Source organism: Rhopalosiphum padi, chromosome 1 (genome assembly GCF_020882245.1).
Source record: "Rhopalosiphum padi isolate XX-2018 chromosome 1, ASM2088224v1, whole genome shotgun sequence".
Taxonomy (NCBI): Eukaryota; Metazoa; Arthropoda; class Insecta; order Hemiptera; family Aphididae; genus Rhopalosiphum; species Rhopalosiphum padi.
This window is the reverse complement of record NC_083597.1, coordinates 76,988,891-77,006,372: the sequence shown is the minus strand read 5'-3', so window position 1 is coordinate 77,006,372 and position 17,482 is coordinate 76,988,891. Positions and strand designations below refer to the sequence as shown.

The following is a 17,482-nucleotide window of genomic DNA, read 5'->3' as shown; positions in this document are numbered from 1 at the left end:
TAAAATATGTCTCCAAAAATATAAAATATGCCCTAAAAATAAAAAAACTCAAAATATGCATTTATATGCAAATTAAAATATCAAAACTAGCTTTGTGAAAGCATGAAACGTATTTATTTTGTATGCTACAAGTCCTTTGTCCTATTTATAAAAAACAGATGGCTAAAATAAGTAGCTACTATAAGTACGGTATGGAAACATAATTATTAATATGTATATTACACATTGTATAATGTATAACCTGAAATTCTTTTTTTAATTGTTTAATTCCATAGGCTCGATGTCTTATTCTTTATTATATAATATTAAATAAGACACTTCGATATAAATTCAATAAAATAAAACTAGACAATAAAAGTTGAAATAAGCTTAAAATTTAATTTTAATTACCATTAAAATGGTAAACAGTTTATATTTTAATTACTATATATATATATATATATATATATATATATCATTATTCAATTTACTGCTTTTATCAATCATTTGTATGAGTATATTTTTTATAACACGATACACACATATTCAAATATTAATAATAATTAAAATAATGTATATTATTTTCAAAAATGGTTAAAATATAATATATCAAAAAAATAAAAAAAAAATATACAAATTAGGTATTTAAATATACAATATTTTGTACAACTGCTACCTATAGATAAAAATAATATTACAATTATGAACATATTTTACTTATTGTTTCCCATGATAAAAAAAGCCCTTTGGTATATTCATACAACAAATGCGGATCTGTAAATGCTGAAAAATAGATTAATATTTGTTAATACATAAATAAACAATAGAAATTAACTAAGTAGCTCATAATTTAAAACAGTCATTTTGTTGAAAATAATTATTATTCTTTAATTACAATTGTTAAGTTTTTTATTTTATTGAAAGACAATACATATTTTGAACGAGTAATTAATTAAATACTTATATTTAAAATTTAGATGATTACTAGAGTTCTGTAGTGAACCAATATTATAAGAGTTATTCTTTTGTTACTCTACTTTATTCATACAATTTTTAAAAATGTATAACTAATTAATTGCTTTTTGAAACTTGATGTTTAAACATTAAAGATGTAGTTTCTTAATGAATTTAAATGTGTGAAAAATGAATTATCAAAAATAAAAATCTTTAAGTTTCTTTAATCTGACTGGCTATAATATTAAAATCTTACCAAATTCAGGTATTTTGGATTTATGTGGAATATCCAGTAATGTAGAATAAGCACTTTTAATTAACTCAGTTTCAGTGTTTTGAATATCTGTTGAGTCCCAACATAATTTAACTGACATTCCTTCTATTAAAACCAAAATAATAAAGCACAGTTAGTCTTGTTTACTTCCATTTAAAATTTAATTGTTTTTACCTCTTTCCCAATTTTGAATCATAGAATCACAGGTCATTTCAATTGATGAGGCAAATAATATTGGAATTAATTTTGATCTATCATTAGGTTTTTCTTTGGAACAAACAGTTGTACTAGCTGATTCGATAAATAATTTCAATTGCCAACAATAAAAACTATTAGGAGGTTGAGGTAAATTACTTAAAGTCTAAAAAAAATAATAATCAGATCAATATTTAACTTAATTAAAACAACAATTATACTACACACCTTTATTATTGGCATCCAAAGAGGCAATAAAAATACTTTATCATGTACTATTGAATTAAATAATATTTGAGCATATTGCCGAGTAACAGTTATTTGATCGGGATTGTTAACTTTATCCCCTGTCAAATTTAAAAAGTAACGAACCATTTGAACAATTTTTGGATCAGAAGAAAACCCATATATAATTTCAGGCTGAAAAATATTTAAAATTTAATTATACATTATAAACTCATATTACTAACTTTAGAAATCAAAAAATTATGAACGAGCAATTATAACTTACAGAAATTGTCCAGGAATTAAAATCATTTGAACTTAGATTTTGTGCTATAAGAGATTTGTAACCATTAGGATCTTCTGAGTAAGATAAGTGTCCAGCTTTATGCTTGACATTTAAGCAACTGACATTATTTAACATGTTTCTGTAATAAATTAATTTGAATTATTATTATTTATATTTTTCAGCACATTGATATATGATAATTGTTATGAAATAAAAATTTTAATTAATTAAATAATAAAAAGGGTTATATAAATATTTAAATATTCATTAAAAGTAAAAGTAAATATTGTTAAAGCTTTCACCTAAATGTCAATTAATAGTTATAATAATAGCAAAAATAGTAAAAACAATTAAGTATGTCAAAGTAAGTAACTGTCATAATATTAGTCTATTTTAACATTTTCTTACACAAGTTTATCCCAATTTCTATCACGTTCAAATACTATTGACCAATATCTACCATCCTCAACTCGAACTTCTTTTAATAATGACAATTGCGGTAGTAAACATGGAGCTCTGACTGTATAATATTGGTTTTGGTAATATTCAGTGTCAAGAAAAATAACTTTTAAATGAACATAACACAAATCTCCAGAATCAATATCTCTTGGTAATACTATTCTTGGTTCAGTAGCTAAAATATAAAGATGTCTAAAAGCTTGTAAATGATATCTAAAAAAATGTATAAAAACCAATTTGATCAAATGCAAAATTTAACATGAATTTTAATTCTTACCTGTTATCATTACTATGAGTAGGAAATTGTGGATAAAATGCTATAATAAGTGCAGCTACAGCTTCAGGAGTTGTTGAAAGAGTGTATCTTCCACCACCCAAAAATAATAATCCTAGTGCCATATGTGTAGCCAAATGAGATCCATAAGTAATAACACTATGAGGTGATACACTCACTCTTGATCTCAAATATCTACAAATTCGCAAGACTTCTAAATCACCAGTACCTGCCATTACCTTGAATAAAACAAATAAATAAAGATTATTATATCAAGCATTTTTATAATCCAAGTGGAACAAGAAAGTCATTATTTAATATCTTATAAGTTATGTTCTATGATAAATTATAATACTCAAAAATAATATTAGTAACTATAATTTTAGATCAAATACAATGGATGTAACCATGTTTATTATTTACTATGTTCAAAATATTCCTTAAATTATATTATAGTTATGAGAAATACACAATTAGTGCACACATACGCATAGAAGTAAAACTATTCAGGGAAATGGCACTATAGTCTATAAGTAATAATTTTGAAGTTAACAGTTTGGTATGACACATGCACAACAAAGTTTTGTTTTCTGAAATGAGATATGTGGTGTTGTGGTGGTAATTGGCAACAGTTTAATAAATGAATATAGACGTAGCATCGATTGAATGATTTGAAGTTTGAAATATTATTCCAAACATCAAATCAAATTTTAAATTTTAAGACAAAAATTTAAACTTTTTTTTGTTTTCTATTTAACATTAAACTTTTATTTCTAATAAAATTGATATTATACACATATTGATAAAACCAATAGCTTACTCAGACAGTCCATAACCTAAAATGTATAAAATAACTATCTAGAATGTCATGAAAATAATTTTTGAACCTAATATAATTTCATATTTTTAAGAACTCTATTCGAGAGATTTACTAAAAAAAATGATAAAATTAACATGAAATTTTAATAGATTACTAAAGAAAATAAGTAGAAATAACTTACCATAGATAATGATATAAGAGTAACATTTATACAAGTTTCAATCGTTGATTTCCCACAAAGTTCAGCAACTGATTTACTACATAATGATATAAACATTTGGCAATAAGATAAAAGAGTATTGAAAGCTTCTTCATTAGCTGACCCAGCAAAACGTAAGCCCATTGCCATACTACAGCCAGCTACAATATTACAGTATGTTTGACTAAAAATAAATTTTTAAATTATATATATTATTGATTTATAAGATAATTTATTAATAACATACTTAATGGTTTCTAAATCAGGATTGGCCATTCCTGGTTTAGGTTTTACTAAGCAATAGCGTTGAATAGATTGAGGAACAAACTGTTCTATCCAATCTTTAGTGGGTAATATGTAATCCCACATAATTAAACCTCTAGCTAACATTTTAAGTAATATAAATTCAGGGTTAATAAAATCTAGAAGATATGGAGAATCAGGTATGCTCATCCAATTTGCTACAGCTCTATAAAACATGATTTTTCATTAAAAATAAATAAATATTAATATAATCTTAAATAGCTTACTGGTTTCCTGTTTTAAAATACATCATCCCTAAGGCTAAAGTAGCACCTCTTGAAGTAACATCTACATTTACCATTTCCCCTTCACGGATTTGATAACTTGGATTAATGTACTTATCTTTTTGTGCTCCTTAATAATAATTAAAAACATTATTATAGATAGAATAATACAGTTGACATTAGATAGATTGACATAGCATCAGTGAGTATATAATGTACATGACGTCCTAATATGGAGAATCTCTGGTTTTATTTATTTACAGTATACTTATCTATCTGACACTGATTATATTATATAAATTTAATAAATTAAGAACTTTTGGAAATACAAAACCTGATTATTAAATGAAAAATAAATATTTATTAATTATAATGAAAATTAATTTTTTTGATATACATTTATAAAAATGTACTAAAGTACATAAAATGTATTTTATAAACATTTTGGTTTTTGATATAATTTTATTTACTCATGTGGCTTGCAAACACATTTATAATGACCACCCCTGGTATATAGTAAAAATGAATGTTTAAGTAAAAAATTAATTAAATTTTAAATTTTTTATTTACCTGTTAGAGGTTTTTTATGTCCACCAACCATATAGTAATGCAAAGTATCTGCGATGGATAAATCACTAAGGCCAACAACATCTGAACCTTTACCAAGTACAACTAAACCAAGACCAAGACTTGCTGCTAATGAATAAGATTCCCTATCAATACTATTATCCATTTCTGGACCAGGTGGTCGGCCTATTTCGGACAACAGAGCCTCTGCAATGTGTCTATGGGCAGTTTTTTGATAAAGAAGACCAATACTTAACAATGCTGCTATTTGCAAATTTTGACTCATATCTAATTCAATTGTAGTTGGAGGTAATAAAGATTCGATAAAGATGCATAACATTCGTGTTATTTCTGTATCCATCGTACCTAATAAATAATAAAATAATTAAAATAGTAAATAGTAAGTAATACATATATGATAATTAAGGAATATACCTCTTTTAGCTGCTGCTAATCCAATAAGTATAGCAATACTGATCATTTCATGAGATCTACATAGATATTCATAAGTATTCATTGTAGCTAAGTTAGTAATATGTCTGTTTAATCCTAAAGCCATAAGAAATCCAGCATGTTCTGGCAATGCTTCAGGAGTACTCTACATATATGCAAACAATAAATAATAAATATATAAAACAAAAATAGTATTAAATATCATCATATATATATTCATACTCTTGGTTTATTGTATAGAATCCAAGTGGAATCAATATCATCAGCTGAAGGCATTATTCGTAATCCAGCAGCTACTCCATTATGAAATAATGGCCAAAGATTCATATTAGGAACAATATCTATGTGGGTAAGTTCAACTGCAGCACCACGTGGAGTTTTACCAGACAAACAAAGTTTTGGTAATGGAAGTGGTTCAGTTATAACAGGTTGAATTGATCTCATGGTAAACATTCCTCTAATTAAATAAAAGTAATAAAAGAAAATTAATAATTATTAGCTTTAAGTTTTAAGAAATTCCCATTCATGAATTGTGTCTATAGCATATTTTAATCATCAAATAATTCATATTAAATATAGAGGCCAATGATGTGACTTTTTCATTACAAATCTTACCTGCCAACTGGTAGAGCCATTGTTCTTGAGCAAATTGAATATAAATATTTTTCTTGTTCCTCAACAAAGTCGTGATCACTAGCTTCTGGGGGTTGCTTAATACCAATGGTAACTGGGTGACAAGATTGTAAAAAATTTCTCACATCAGTTATACGATGATCTTGGCTCCATAATAATTTCATGACCTATAGTAAATAATAATAAATATTAATTTAATAATTTAGTAAAAAGGGGTTTTAACTTTTTGTTGAAATATGATTAACAGAAATCAAAAATTTTTACTTCATCATCCAGATTTTCCATGCCATCTTTTATAATACCATTATCTGTTTCGCCCACATCATTCCAATTGTTAGATTTATCTGTATTTGTAGAATTGTTTTTTTTATTGTCATTATTATAAAATGTATTTAAGGTCTGTGATGCTAAATCTTCTCTTAAAATTAATTCATATGTTGATTTTGGCCAATTTGTAGGTGGATTTTCTCTGCATTTATCAATAACATCACATAGCAATATTGCAACTCCAGGTGGGTAAGTTAATAAAGTTTGTTGTGTGATTCCTACAATTAGATTAGAATATAACTTAAATTGATAAATATTTTATTACAATTTTACCAATTTTTGACATAAAAAATGTAGCGTGCTGATATTTTGATACTTTGCTTTTCAAATTTACACTCTCTAATGATATGGTTTCATTTTTATTTAATTTTACTCCAGCAGGATTTATTGTTTTTACTAATGCATTAATGTGAGTCTTCTTTTTTAAACATAATAAACCATAGATCTGTAAAAATTAGAAGTGTATTTAAAACTTAAATACAGTAAAATCTAATTAACATTTTTTTCTCAATCAGAGTTAATATTTTAAATTAAAATTTTTTTTTACCTTAATTAATATTTACAATTAATATAACAAGTAAAATAAATTATTATTATTATTATTATTTGTAAATCAATATAAATAGAATCTATAATTTAAAAGTAAGCTATGCCTGTATGTATATTATTATCTAACAAATGCACATCACAAATTTGTGTTCAACAGAATCAATTTTCTAATGTTAGCTTTAATATTAGAATGAATTAACATATTATCAAACTTAAATGTAATAATGTTATTTGAGTATGATTATCAGATATTTACTATATTGTAATTATTAAGCATATTATGCAGTGACATACGCAGGGATAGGGTTCAAGGGTTTAGTCTTCCCCAAAGTTTTTTCCTCCTCCCAAATTTTTTTTATATGTTATATAATATGTCTAATGACTATAGACTATGATCTTTTGAACAAAAAACTAGATGATCTATGAACTTAAAGATAGTGAGTATATCTAAACTAATCACTTATGGTAGTCTATGCCTACAATTTTTTTTTTAGACTGCTATCACAGCAACACCATACCATATTCATATCATAAGACAAATCATTATTCAAATATTTAATTAGGTATAACTTTTTTATTGATAATAAATTAAAGTAACTTTGAATAAACTTAATTTTTATCAAGGCACTTGAATGTTGATTTAACACTTACAAATAACAACTTATGACTATAAAGATTAAACTACCAAGTTATAGCTATAGTTTGACATTCAGCTATCATTTACAAATAATATGAATGCTAATAGAAAATATGTCTCAATATTAAAATTTTTTTTTCAAAAAAATGAATATTGGTTAGTTATTTTATTATCTTGTTTATATATAGTATACATATATTATATAATATGTTATTATAAAATATTTTATATTTTAAGAGAATAAGAGAAGGCAATTAATACAAAAATAGAAATTTGAAAGAATTATTTTGTGTTATAAGAATAAGATGTTGGTGATATTTACTAGTTTATCTATAAAGTGGTGGTGGGGGGCAGTTTCCATAGGTCTTTGATCAATCCATAGTAAAAACCCTAACCGAACAAAAATATTGCATGTGCTACTGATATTATGAGTATATACAATATTGGAATTTCAAAATGTTAATAACTCACTTAAAAATTAAAAATATAACACAACACAAAATCCATTTTGCTAAATTAAAATTAGGTATAATATTTGTTTAATAAGGAGACAAATCATCTAAGTATGGTGTCTTCATATGTAAAACAAATTAGTACACATGGAAATAAGTGTATCGCATTGATTAAATATACAGTATATTTAATCAATGGTATCGTATTAAAATAAATAATATTGATTTGATGTATTTTACCTGAACTATATTCTTGGTCCTTCTATTTACATTATCTATACAAGGATAAGGATTAGCTTCATAATATTTCATTAGCAAGAAACACAATCTGAATATGTTAGGCGGACTTGGTTCAAAATATGATGGAATAATAAGGGTTTTCAAATTGTCTTCACTTATTTGACTCAACTAAAATTTAAATACATATAACATCTAAAATAAAATGTATGTGTATTTTTTACATTATAAGAAATTGGTAATAACTTACTCCTAATGATGGATAATTTCTGTTACAAAAATTAGGATAATCTTTCCAATAATGATATACATACTCATCTAATTTCAAATCAGTTGCTAATTGATATAATAATTGCACAATCATTGGTAGCAAATTTGTTTTCATTGTATTAAGTTTTAAGTCCTTGAAAAAACAAAACAATAAATACAAATTTATTTGCTTCATTGAATTATACATACCTCATACACTAAATGTAAAGAAAATAATACATCATAGATATAAGGAAAAAGTATTGCATTTGTATCAATATTATTTTTTAAGTTTGAATGTTGATGAAAACTTTGATTATAAATCTTTAATTTATTTTTCAATCCAAGAGAGGCTGCTATATTATTGCCCCGGAAACTGTTAAACGATGATTTCAACATAAATGTCCAGTCTTCGTCACTGCCCATATCCAAAACCCTCTGTTTTTTTGATTTTGCTGGGGTATCATTATATGTGCTCAAAGAATCTTGTGTTAATGGCAATGATTCTAAGTTATATCCTATGAGTCTAAGTAACATCTGAATAAATAATTTCCATTCCTCTTCACCAGATATATTTTGTGTGCCTGGAGCATTTCTAACTGTATACCATTTTGACATAAGTTCCATAACAGTTGATTTTTTAAGAATATTTTTTAATGTATTCAAACATTTAGTAACTAAAATAATGTAAAGAAGTTAACATTTATAATAAAATTTGTTTAATTATTTTAGTAACTACTAACCTAATGGGGAGGAACTAATAACAGGAAAATCAACTCTAATCATACTTCCATCTTCATGAACCTATATGTAATACAAAACATTTAATTAATTGACTGTTATGAATTGTTAAATTAAAAAAATTAAAAATATTTACTAAAGTAACACGAGAAGATATAGGATCTCTTAAGTACTTTAATTCTACTTTTGATGTATAATAATTTATTGATGATTCGGAATATGGTGTTTCAAAATGTGCTACAAGTTGTGAGTCATATTCAGAAGATGATAAAATACTGTTAACATTTTCATTTATTTGAATATCTTCATTTCTTGTAGATGATAATAAACTTTTACGACTATGTTAAAATGAATTTCATTATTAATATACCAGATTAAGAGAAATAATTAAAATTAAAATATAATATTACTTTATCATTGGACTTCCAATAGTTGACTTGTTTGTTGCTGTAAAATAAGATGTATTTTCATCAAATACTGAAGACATACTCCCTAATTGGATAGAACCAATAATTAATATTCCAGAATATAATGAAATACTGTTTTGACAATCCATTATCACCGTTAAATTTTTTGACTAAAATATAAAAATGTACATTATGCGTCAATTATTTAGAAATAATAATAATAAATTAAAAATTATAAGTGTAGATTTAATCAAATAGATTTATTACTAGGATAATACAGTTAGATTTTATTCTTGTTACTAATTTTATTATTCAAAGTATTTAATAAGGGGACATAAATATATTGCATTGTAATTTTTGATAGCCCTCCTTAAACGCTTAATTTGAATACATTTTTTTCAAGAAATACTATATTGGATAGAAAATATTTCTTTTTCTATTTATAGTACTTTGACATTTATAAATTATACTTATTGTTTAATGTTGCCATAGATCGTATAAATAAACGTTAGTAGGAAAACTATAAATTTTAAATAGACAATTTCACCTAAATTTTAATTAAAAATTTAAGCTAATACAGTAATTTCTAATAATTATGTAGATTGCTGATGATGTGTTTAACCTCTAATCATTAACTATCTCAAAATAATTGAATTTGTTTAGTAATGCTTTTCAAATTTATTATCAAATATTATATTGATTACCTAGTAATACTGTATAATCTATAAGATTCATATTAAATTTTTTTTTATAAATGGTATAATTAATAATTACTGGTAAATATGCTGCATCTTTTGCTAAAAGAACAGTGATGTTTCCTAAAGTGATATCACTTATATTTGTTTCTGGATGTTCCAATTCAACACATATTAACTGATTTTTTTTAGGCAAAAGATAACATAAATGGCGATCTCCAACAAAATTTGAAGCAATAAATACTTTTGTTGAAGCACATAAATCTTGATTTCTTAACAAAAATACAAAATGTTAATAAATATTTGTGAAAACAGTGACAAATAGGCCTATAAGGATTTTACCAGTAGGTCCTCATTTGAATTTGATTTAGGGCCCGCGATACTACTATGATCTCAGTACAATTAAATTATTTATTTATAAACCCTTGATAGTAATTAGTGGTGGGCATATTCAGATTTCAACAATCTGAAATATTCGGATTTGTCAAGTCCAGATTTCATGGATTATTCAACTTAATTTTGCTGTCCAAAGAATCATTTTTATATTATAATAAATTAAATTCTATAGTCTTATATTGATAACAATTATTGTTGTATCATTCCTACATTGTATTGTAATTTGATGTTTAAATTTAACTAATCTACAAAAAAGCTTTTTCAATAATCATTCCAAGGTTATGCAATAAAGATAAGTTAAATAAGTTAATTTGGCCATGCTATTACTGTAAACCATTTAGGAATAAAATGAAATCAACAATTTAATAACAAATTATAAATGACTATTGAAGTTATGATAAGTATACAGTAGTTCATAAAACTTAAGTTTTAATTTGTTTTTAAATTTTTATGACAATAAAATAAAATAATTAATTTTATCACAAATTGAAAATAATAATAAGTCACATAAAAAACAAATCCATAAATCCAGATAAGAATTTGATTTAAATATGGATTTAATCCCCACCACTAATAGCAACTTCTATTAACAAAAAAACAATCCCTATCTGTCACTGTTGGAATTTGAAAGATTGCAGGTAGTTAAATTTTCTCGATTTTAATTATAAATTAGAAAAACAATTTAAATATATTTAAAAATGTATACCCTTTAGTATTTTGATTTTCTGTCCACATATATTCTAAACAAATATCAGGACTAACAGGTTTAGAATTATTATCTCCATACATGCTTCCGTGACCCAGCCTAGCATTAACAGTTTGAGACATTGATGTTGGGGTATTGAATGTTTGATTATTAATAATAGTAACATTTGAACGCCTTTTTGAAGTATTTGATGGACTATTCCAAACAGAGGAGTTGTAATGACTAAAATTGATAATTTTCATATTAAAATATATAAACAATTTATACATGCATTAAATAAAACTTAAATATTAAACCTTATTCCAGTCATAGGACTCAGAGTATTAAATGGTGACATAATATTAGGGGTACTCCGTCTATTGTTGAAAGTGAATGGACTTGAGTTGACCGGATGATTTAATGATAATCTAAAATAAAATAATTATATACATTTATTTTGTTTATTTTGGGTAAACATTTAAAAGAATATCAATGCATTTTTTCATTTCTCGCCTTGACTAATGCTGCAATTTTGGGTTAAGAAGAGCCAATATGGTGTGATTAGTTATAATATTAGTATCAACTGGACATTATACCCACATGTATTAGCAAATTTGGGTTCAGCAACACATTTTTTGATGTTAGCTTTAATATTAGAGCAAATTTACTTATTATCAAATTTAAAGGTAAGAATGTTATCTGTCTGTAAGACAGAGACAACACATGCGGGTATAATGTCCTCTTAAATGACCTAGAAAAATAAGTAAATCTCTCACCACGAGACAAAACACGGAAATCTTGGATCAAAACACTATAATGGTATACATGATAATGATAGGAAGTTTCTTACATAAAATAGAAATAAAAGCAAGCAAATTAATAGGTATATGAATCAATCAGGAAAAGACGAAATATCTAGTAAAACAGCCAAAATCATATGCATAAATAAATAAAATTGAGAATTTTACCAGGAAACAAGGGATATTATGCTCTGGGAAAATAATTTAATTCAAAACTATAAAAATATCTAGTTTCTAAGCCCAGTATTAATTTAAAGGTGTGAAACTGAGTCATTAACTTAAGAGATGAGAAAAATATTAATATATTTATTAGAATAGTACTAAACTGTTTATACTGAATATATAGACCTATAATTTAGAAAACGAACAAATTAAGAAATTTCTTAGCTATTTCAAAGTCCCAAAATAAAAGTAAAAATTAATTTTTAAAAATAAAAGTTTAGGATCAGCTGTGTGTATGTAGAAATAGTAAATACAATTTTTTCCGAATCACAGAACAGAAAGACTCGAGGAATTCTGATGGGCAGGCAAGATGAAGATAGATTCTGTAGAAATCTTACAAAGAATGAAAATAGAAAACAATAATGACAGTATTAGGTGAAAAGGAATGATAAATGATAATGATGATAGGTATTTCATGAAGTATAAAAGCTAGTAGAAGAAGAAGAAGAGAACTGACCTATGATTAAACTAAAAGTTAAGAATATTACATGTGTTTGTATGTTGATTTTTTAACATATTTAAATTTTAAAGCAAGTTATGAGTACATAAAATATTAATAATTAAAAATACTCATATTTTATCATTAATAAATTCAATATCGATAAAAGTCATACATAAATAATATTGTTAACTTTAAGTTTAATAGGTCATTTTTCTTCTTAAAAGTAACCAATTATTATCTCAAAAAAAAAAAAAATATATATGTATATACATAGGCGTGTTTAGAATTAGGTGGCTGAGGGACACAACAAATTTTTAAATCATAAGACCTATTTTTTTTAGACATGAATAAAACATTTTTTATGTTACAAGATTAAAAAATATAAAACAAATAATCAAAGTTTATCGATAGGTACAAGGTACTATAGCAGCGGTTCCTAAACTTTTTTTGGATCCAATTTAGCCACGGTATCCTGCTGTGAATAACAAGAAAGACAGAACAAAAAAAATACTCATTGATAATCAATTTTATGTAGACCACAGTGCCCTTAGAAAGTTTTCGTGGTGCACAGTTTGAGAACCGCTGTACTATAGAATACACACCACACAACTTTTTTTTTATCCGAACATGATTTTGTTGGTGGCAGTCTGTTGGAGGGGGAGGGGGAGTGGCCCACCTGGTCCCTCCTGAAAACACGCCTATGTATATATACAGGGCCATCGGATTGGTCTCGCAAGTTATCGAGTAAAACTCGGTGGGCCGCTTAAAATATGATCAGTTTTAAGTGTTTAATCATATTTTTTTTTTATTTTAGTGATAAGTTAGTGCAAACAAAAATTGGTAAGAAATATAATTGATTTGAATTATTTAAACCGTACAGTAGTTGTAGCTGTAATCAAATGTTAGAAATTTTAAAACTTGGTAGGCCGATATCTTGCCAATCTGGCACTGTATATATGAGTTTTTGAAAAAATTTGTGAAAATTATATTTTGTAAGACAATAATACTTTAAAAAAATAGTAAGTGTTCATTTCACTCTGTACTTGCCTGTCAGTTAAAAACCCTGAACCAGCTACTAATGAACTTGACATAGCATTAATTTGGTTACTATTACTAGGAATATATGATGGATTTGTTGTTGTAGAATAGATTGAATCTTGACCACACATAATATTGCATTCCTATACATCAAGAATTAAAAAATAAAAATGTATTTTTATAAAACATAATAATTTACTTCAGTTGTAGGCTTTCTGATCTTCCATACACTGTGTAAACCATTTAAAATGTCATACATCAAACATATATTAAACTCAATACTGGTGAAAACTATAGTAGTTAAACAATCTCTGGCATACTGTAGTACACTTCCTACAAAATTAAATTGATTAAATTAAATTGTCCAATTCTATGTAATGCATAATTAATACTTATGTTAATTTATAAACATATAAATATTTTTTAAATATACAATATAACAAATAGCTGATAAAGATGATCTTAATATAATAAATAAATACCTTGTTTTAATAAAAACAAAGGCAGAACTTCTTTTAATGGTTGACTCAATGAATATATGGTTGGTAATGGTAAAGATTTTCCTGTCATATCAATAGGTACTTGACCTAAGTCTCTTTCAATTAATATGCCAAAACTTGTATTCCAAACAGATGTTACCTGAAAAAATAATTAAAATTTTAAATATTTATTAATTGGTGACAATAGAGATTGGATTAATATGCACTAAAGAATTAAACATAAATGATTTTAAAAATATATGCATTCAACCAATAAAATGCTCACAAAAACCACATTTAAAAAGTTTTTGATTTTTAAAACTGTATTTTACATTAGTATAAAACAATATTTATTTATTCACTTATTATTAATAAATAAAAATTAAAAACAAATAATAACTAAATAGAATAAAATTTAAGGAAAACAATTAGATTGATATACTTTATAAAGCAAGTAAGCACATCATATTTTGACAAAAGACTGTTTTTCTGAACATTCCCACGCAACACCTAACCATAGTAGAACCAGTCTTAATGGTATGATGTTGTATAGAAATATACAGAATCACTGTACTCTTACTGAACGGACAGAGTTTAGATATTGAATTTATCAGTTTGAATTCTTTTATAAAAATTGGCAGTCTATATAAAAATCTTTTGTTTTTTATTTTCTCGTACTTAAACAGTTTTTACTTAACTGTAATTACAAAATAGCTCATCATGCCATAAAAAAACAAATTAAGACTTTAAATTGTAAAATATGCTCCAAAACTATTTATATTTTTAATTATATCTTCACGAAACATATATTATGTTTTCTTAGAATGTAATACAAAATATGCAAATATATACAAATCCAAACCTTCGTGATAATTATGAACACTACTCATTTCAATAGTATACCTTAAAATATAATGGTGTATGCCAAACATCTCCTCCTTCAGAATATAAACTTATTTTTTTTGCATCAACTATACATATACATGGAACTATTTTTTCTAAAAAACAATATACATAATTATTAAAAATAAATTTCAATTTTATTTATAAAAAATATATTTAAGTAATAAGGAATGTGGTAGAACATCAGAAACATAAAGCTAAATTAATAAATAGTAATCTATATAATATATACTTTTAAAGTAAACCTCAAAATATTTGCTTATATTTGATTTTTAGTCTTTGACTTTTACTATTAACATCTATTTGATTACAATCTTCATGGATAACTAACAATAACCATGAATATTTCATTGTTTTTATAAGTAAGGAATATACCTTCAGGTTTTATTTCACTATCATTAACTTCTGGTGAAATATTGAATTTACTCCATAGAGCATGAGTAACATTAGTTTCCATTGTATAAGTACAGATTAATGTTCTACAACTTGGAATATAGTCTTCTTTATCAGCAGCAGATTTACAAGCATTTCCTCGGCTATGCACTACTATTTTACCAGAAACATATAATTCTTCTTCAGCTCCATCTTTTTCTCTCAAAATAAAGTTTTCTTGTAGCTAAAACAACACATTAAGTTCAAAGTAAAAAAACTAAAAACCATAAGATGGCATTTTCTAAATAGTCTAATAAAAAAAATATATATACATATAATGAATAAGAAATCAAAGAATTATTAAAATAGTATATTAGTTAATAATGATAGATACTATATTATTAAGGTAATAAAATATTAATAATTAAAAATACTCATATTTTATCATTGATAAAAATCATACATAAATAATATTGTTAACTTTAAGTTTAATAGGCCGCCAATTTACCATAATATTAAAGCTAATAATGCAAGATTTATTTGGTTAAATGAAAATTGGTTATATTGGTCTGGGTTACACAAATAAAACAAATAGTGTGATAACTTTCTCTTAAAAGTAACCAATTATTATCTCAAAAAAAAAAAAAAAAAAATATATATAATTTTATATGTTTATGTCTATATTATTAAGGTAAAAGATATTATATTATATGTATAAGATAGTATAAATGTTTATTTTCTTCAGCAATTCTTGCTAGCTACTTTATAAAACCTTATACATGAATGTTTGTTAATATAATTTTTTACATTATCTAATTTTATATTACTTATTGGATATAACATTCACACACAGAATATATTTTATTATTTTAATTAAGAATTCTGATTTAAAAGTGAAGTGTTGACTTAAATCAATTTGCCCATGAACTGAAATATACTTGAACAATTTTACCAAAGATGACTGATGATTTGACAATCTAATTCAGACTTACACTACTTTCATGTTAAATTTTTAAATAAACCAGGCATGTAATGGAGATTCACATGGAATTCGCTATAAACAAATTGTATAACCATAATAAAACCATATAAAATTCAACCAAGAAGTAACACTTACAGTTTAATTCTAGTAAATCATTTATAATAATCAGTATAGGAATGGTTGAAGATCCAAATTAACTATTAATGGTTTATCATTTAATTATTTAATTACTGAATCCTTAAGTTTTTTTACTGTTATTTGACTAATATTGTATTATCGAAGTAAGCTTTTTATACATTAACTACACACACTAATAAGAATACTTACATGTGTATTATTTGATTGATCCAATGATAGATCAATTATTGTTTTTGATAAAAATTCATCAGCATGAAGTTCTGGTCGATCATAATATCCAACTGATGGAGTATTCACTTCACCGATGAATCTATTTTTTACATGTTGCCGCCCAAAAGGTATGAACACCTAAAATTATTGTTATTATTTCTCAAGATATTTAAATAGTCAGAAATTACTTACTTGTGGATTAGTGGCGGCTAACATTGTGTTATATTCATCCAGATTTAAAGCATTCGAAATAATCGGAAACAAATATGGCCAATTGCAATACTGCCTACGGGTGTTTATTGATATATTAATATATTATATATACAAATTAAAAAGCAATGTCCAGCGATAATTTAATAATCCACGGATTTTTTTGACTTAACTCACTATTTACTATATAATACTAACTCCAAACTCCTAAATAGTCCTAATTAGTAATTGGCATAACTAGAAACAGTAGGAACTGCTATTCAATGATTGGATTAATATTATTTTACTGTTCAGTGATATGAATTAATAATCACGTTTTTTGAAATTTGAAATTAGGGAATTACCGGGGTTTATCAATGTCGTTTGATAACAAAACAAAATAATAACAATAAACATTAGACAGTATGGCCATGTGTAAAATAATAATATTGTTCAAACAGTCCATTGCTGAGCGGGAATGGGAGTA

At 25.1% G+C, this 17,482-nt stretch overlaps 1 protein-coding gene across 3 annotated transcripts; it reads right to left on the bottom strand.

Moving 5' to 3' along the window:
• Positions 1 to 530: 530 nt before the first annotated feature.
• On the bottom strand, positions 531 to 17,252 carry LOC132918367 (anaphase-promoting complex subunit 1). 3 transcript variants are annotated; one of them, XM_060979562.1, is made up of 33 exons: positions 17,194 to 17,251; positions 16,999 to 17,092; positions 16,786 to 16,944; positions 15,480 to 15,720; positions 15,105 to 15,199; positions 14,205 to 14,361; positions 13,922 to 14,055; positions 13,732 to 13,865; positions 11,538 to 11,648; positions 11,242 to 11,463; positions 10,219 to 10,411; positions 9,448 to 9,614; positions 9,174 to 9,375; positions 9,040 to 9,100; positions 8,507 to 8,973; positions 8,298 to 8,450; positions 8,051 to 8,218; positions 6,446 to 6,617; positions 6,110 to 6,390; positions 5,828 to 6,012; positions 5,435 to 5,669; positions 5,195 to 5,357; positions 4,763 to 5,125; positions 4,196 to 4,322; positions 3,913 to 4,134; positions 3,648 to 3,849; positions 2,650 to 2,885; positions 2,322 to 2,585; positions 1,914 to 2,052; positions 1,631 to 1,822; positions 1,382 to 1,568; positions 1,190 to 1,312; positions 531 to 762 (listed from the first exon to the last, which is right to left on the bottom strand). In XM_060979562.1, exons 2-33 carry the CDS (start codon positions 17,020 to 17,022, stop codon positions 680 to 682), a joined length of 5,862 nt encoding a protein of 1,953 aa, XP_060835545.1. In that variant the 5' UTR covers positions 17,023 to 17,092; positions 17,194 to 17,251; the 3' UTR covers positions 531 to 679. The 3 variants fall into 3 exon arrangements, with proteins under 3 accessions (XP_060835545.1, XP_060835546.1, XP_060835544.1); XM_060979563.1 differs by having other exon boundaries at positions 17,215 to 17,247; XM_060979561.1 differs by having other exon boundaries at positions 16,999 to 17,252.
• Positions 17,253 to 17,482: the final 230 nt, after the last annotated feature.

Excerpts from the sequence above, each read along its gene's own strand:
- LOC132918367 (XM_060979561.1), bottom strand. The coding sequence starts at position 17,022 with ATGTTAGCCGCCACTAATCCACAA. Across the intron at positions 9,615-10,218 it reads AAGATGCAGCATATTTACCA|TCAAAAAATTTAACGGTGAT; the intron begins GTAATTATTAAT and ends TTTATATTTTAG. Across the intron at positions 2,886-3,647 it reads CTCTTATATCATTATCTATG|GTAATGGCAGGTACTGGTGA; the intron begins GTAAGTTATTTC and ends GTTTTATTCAAG.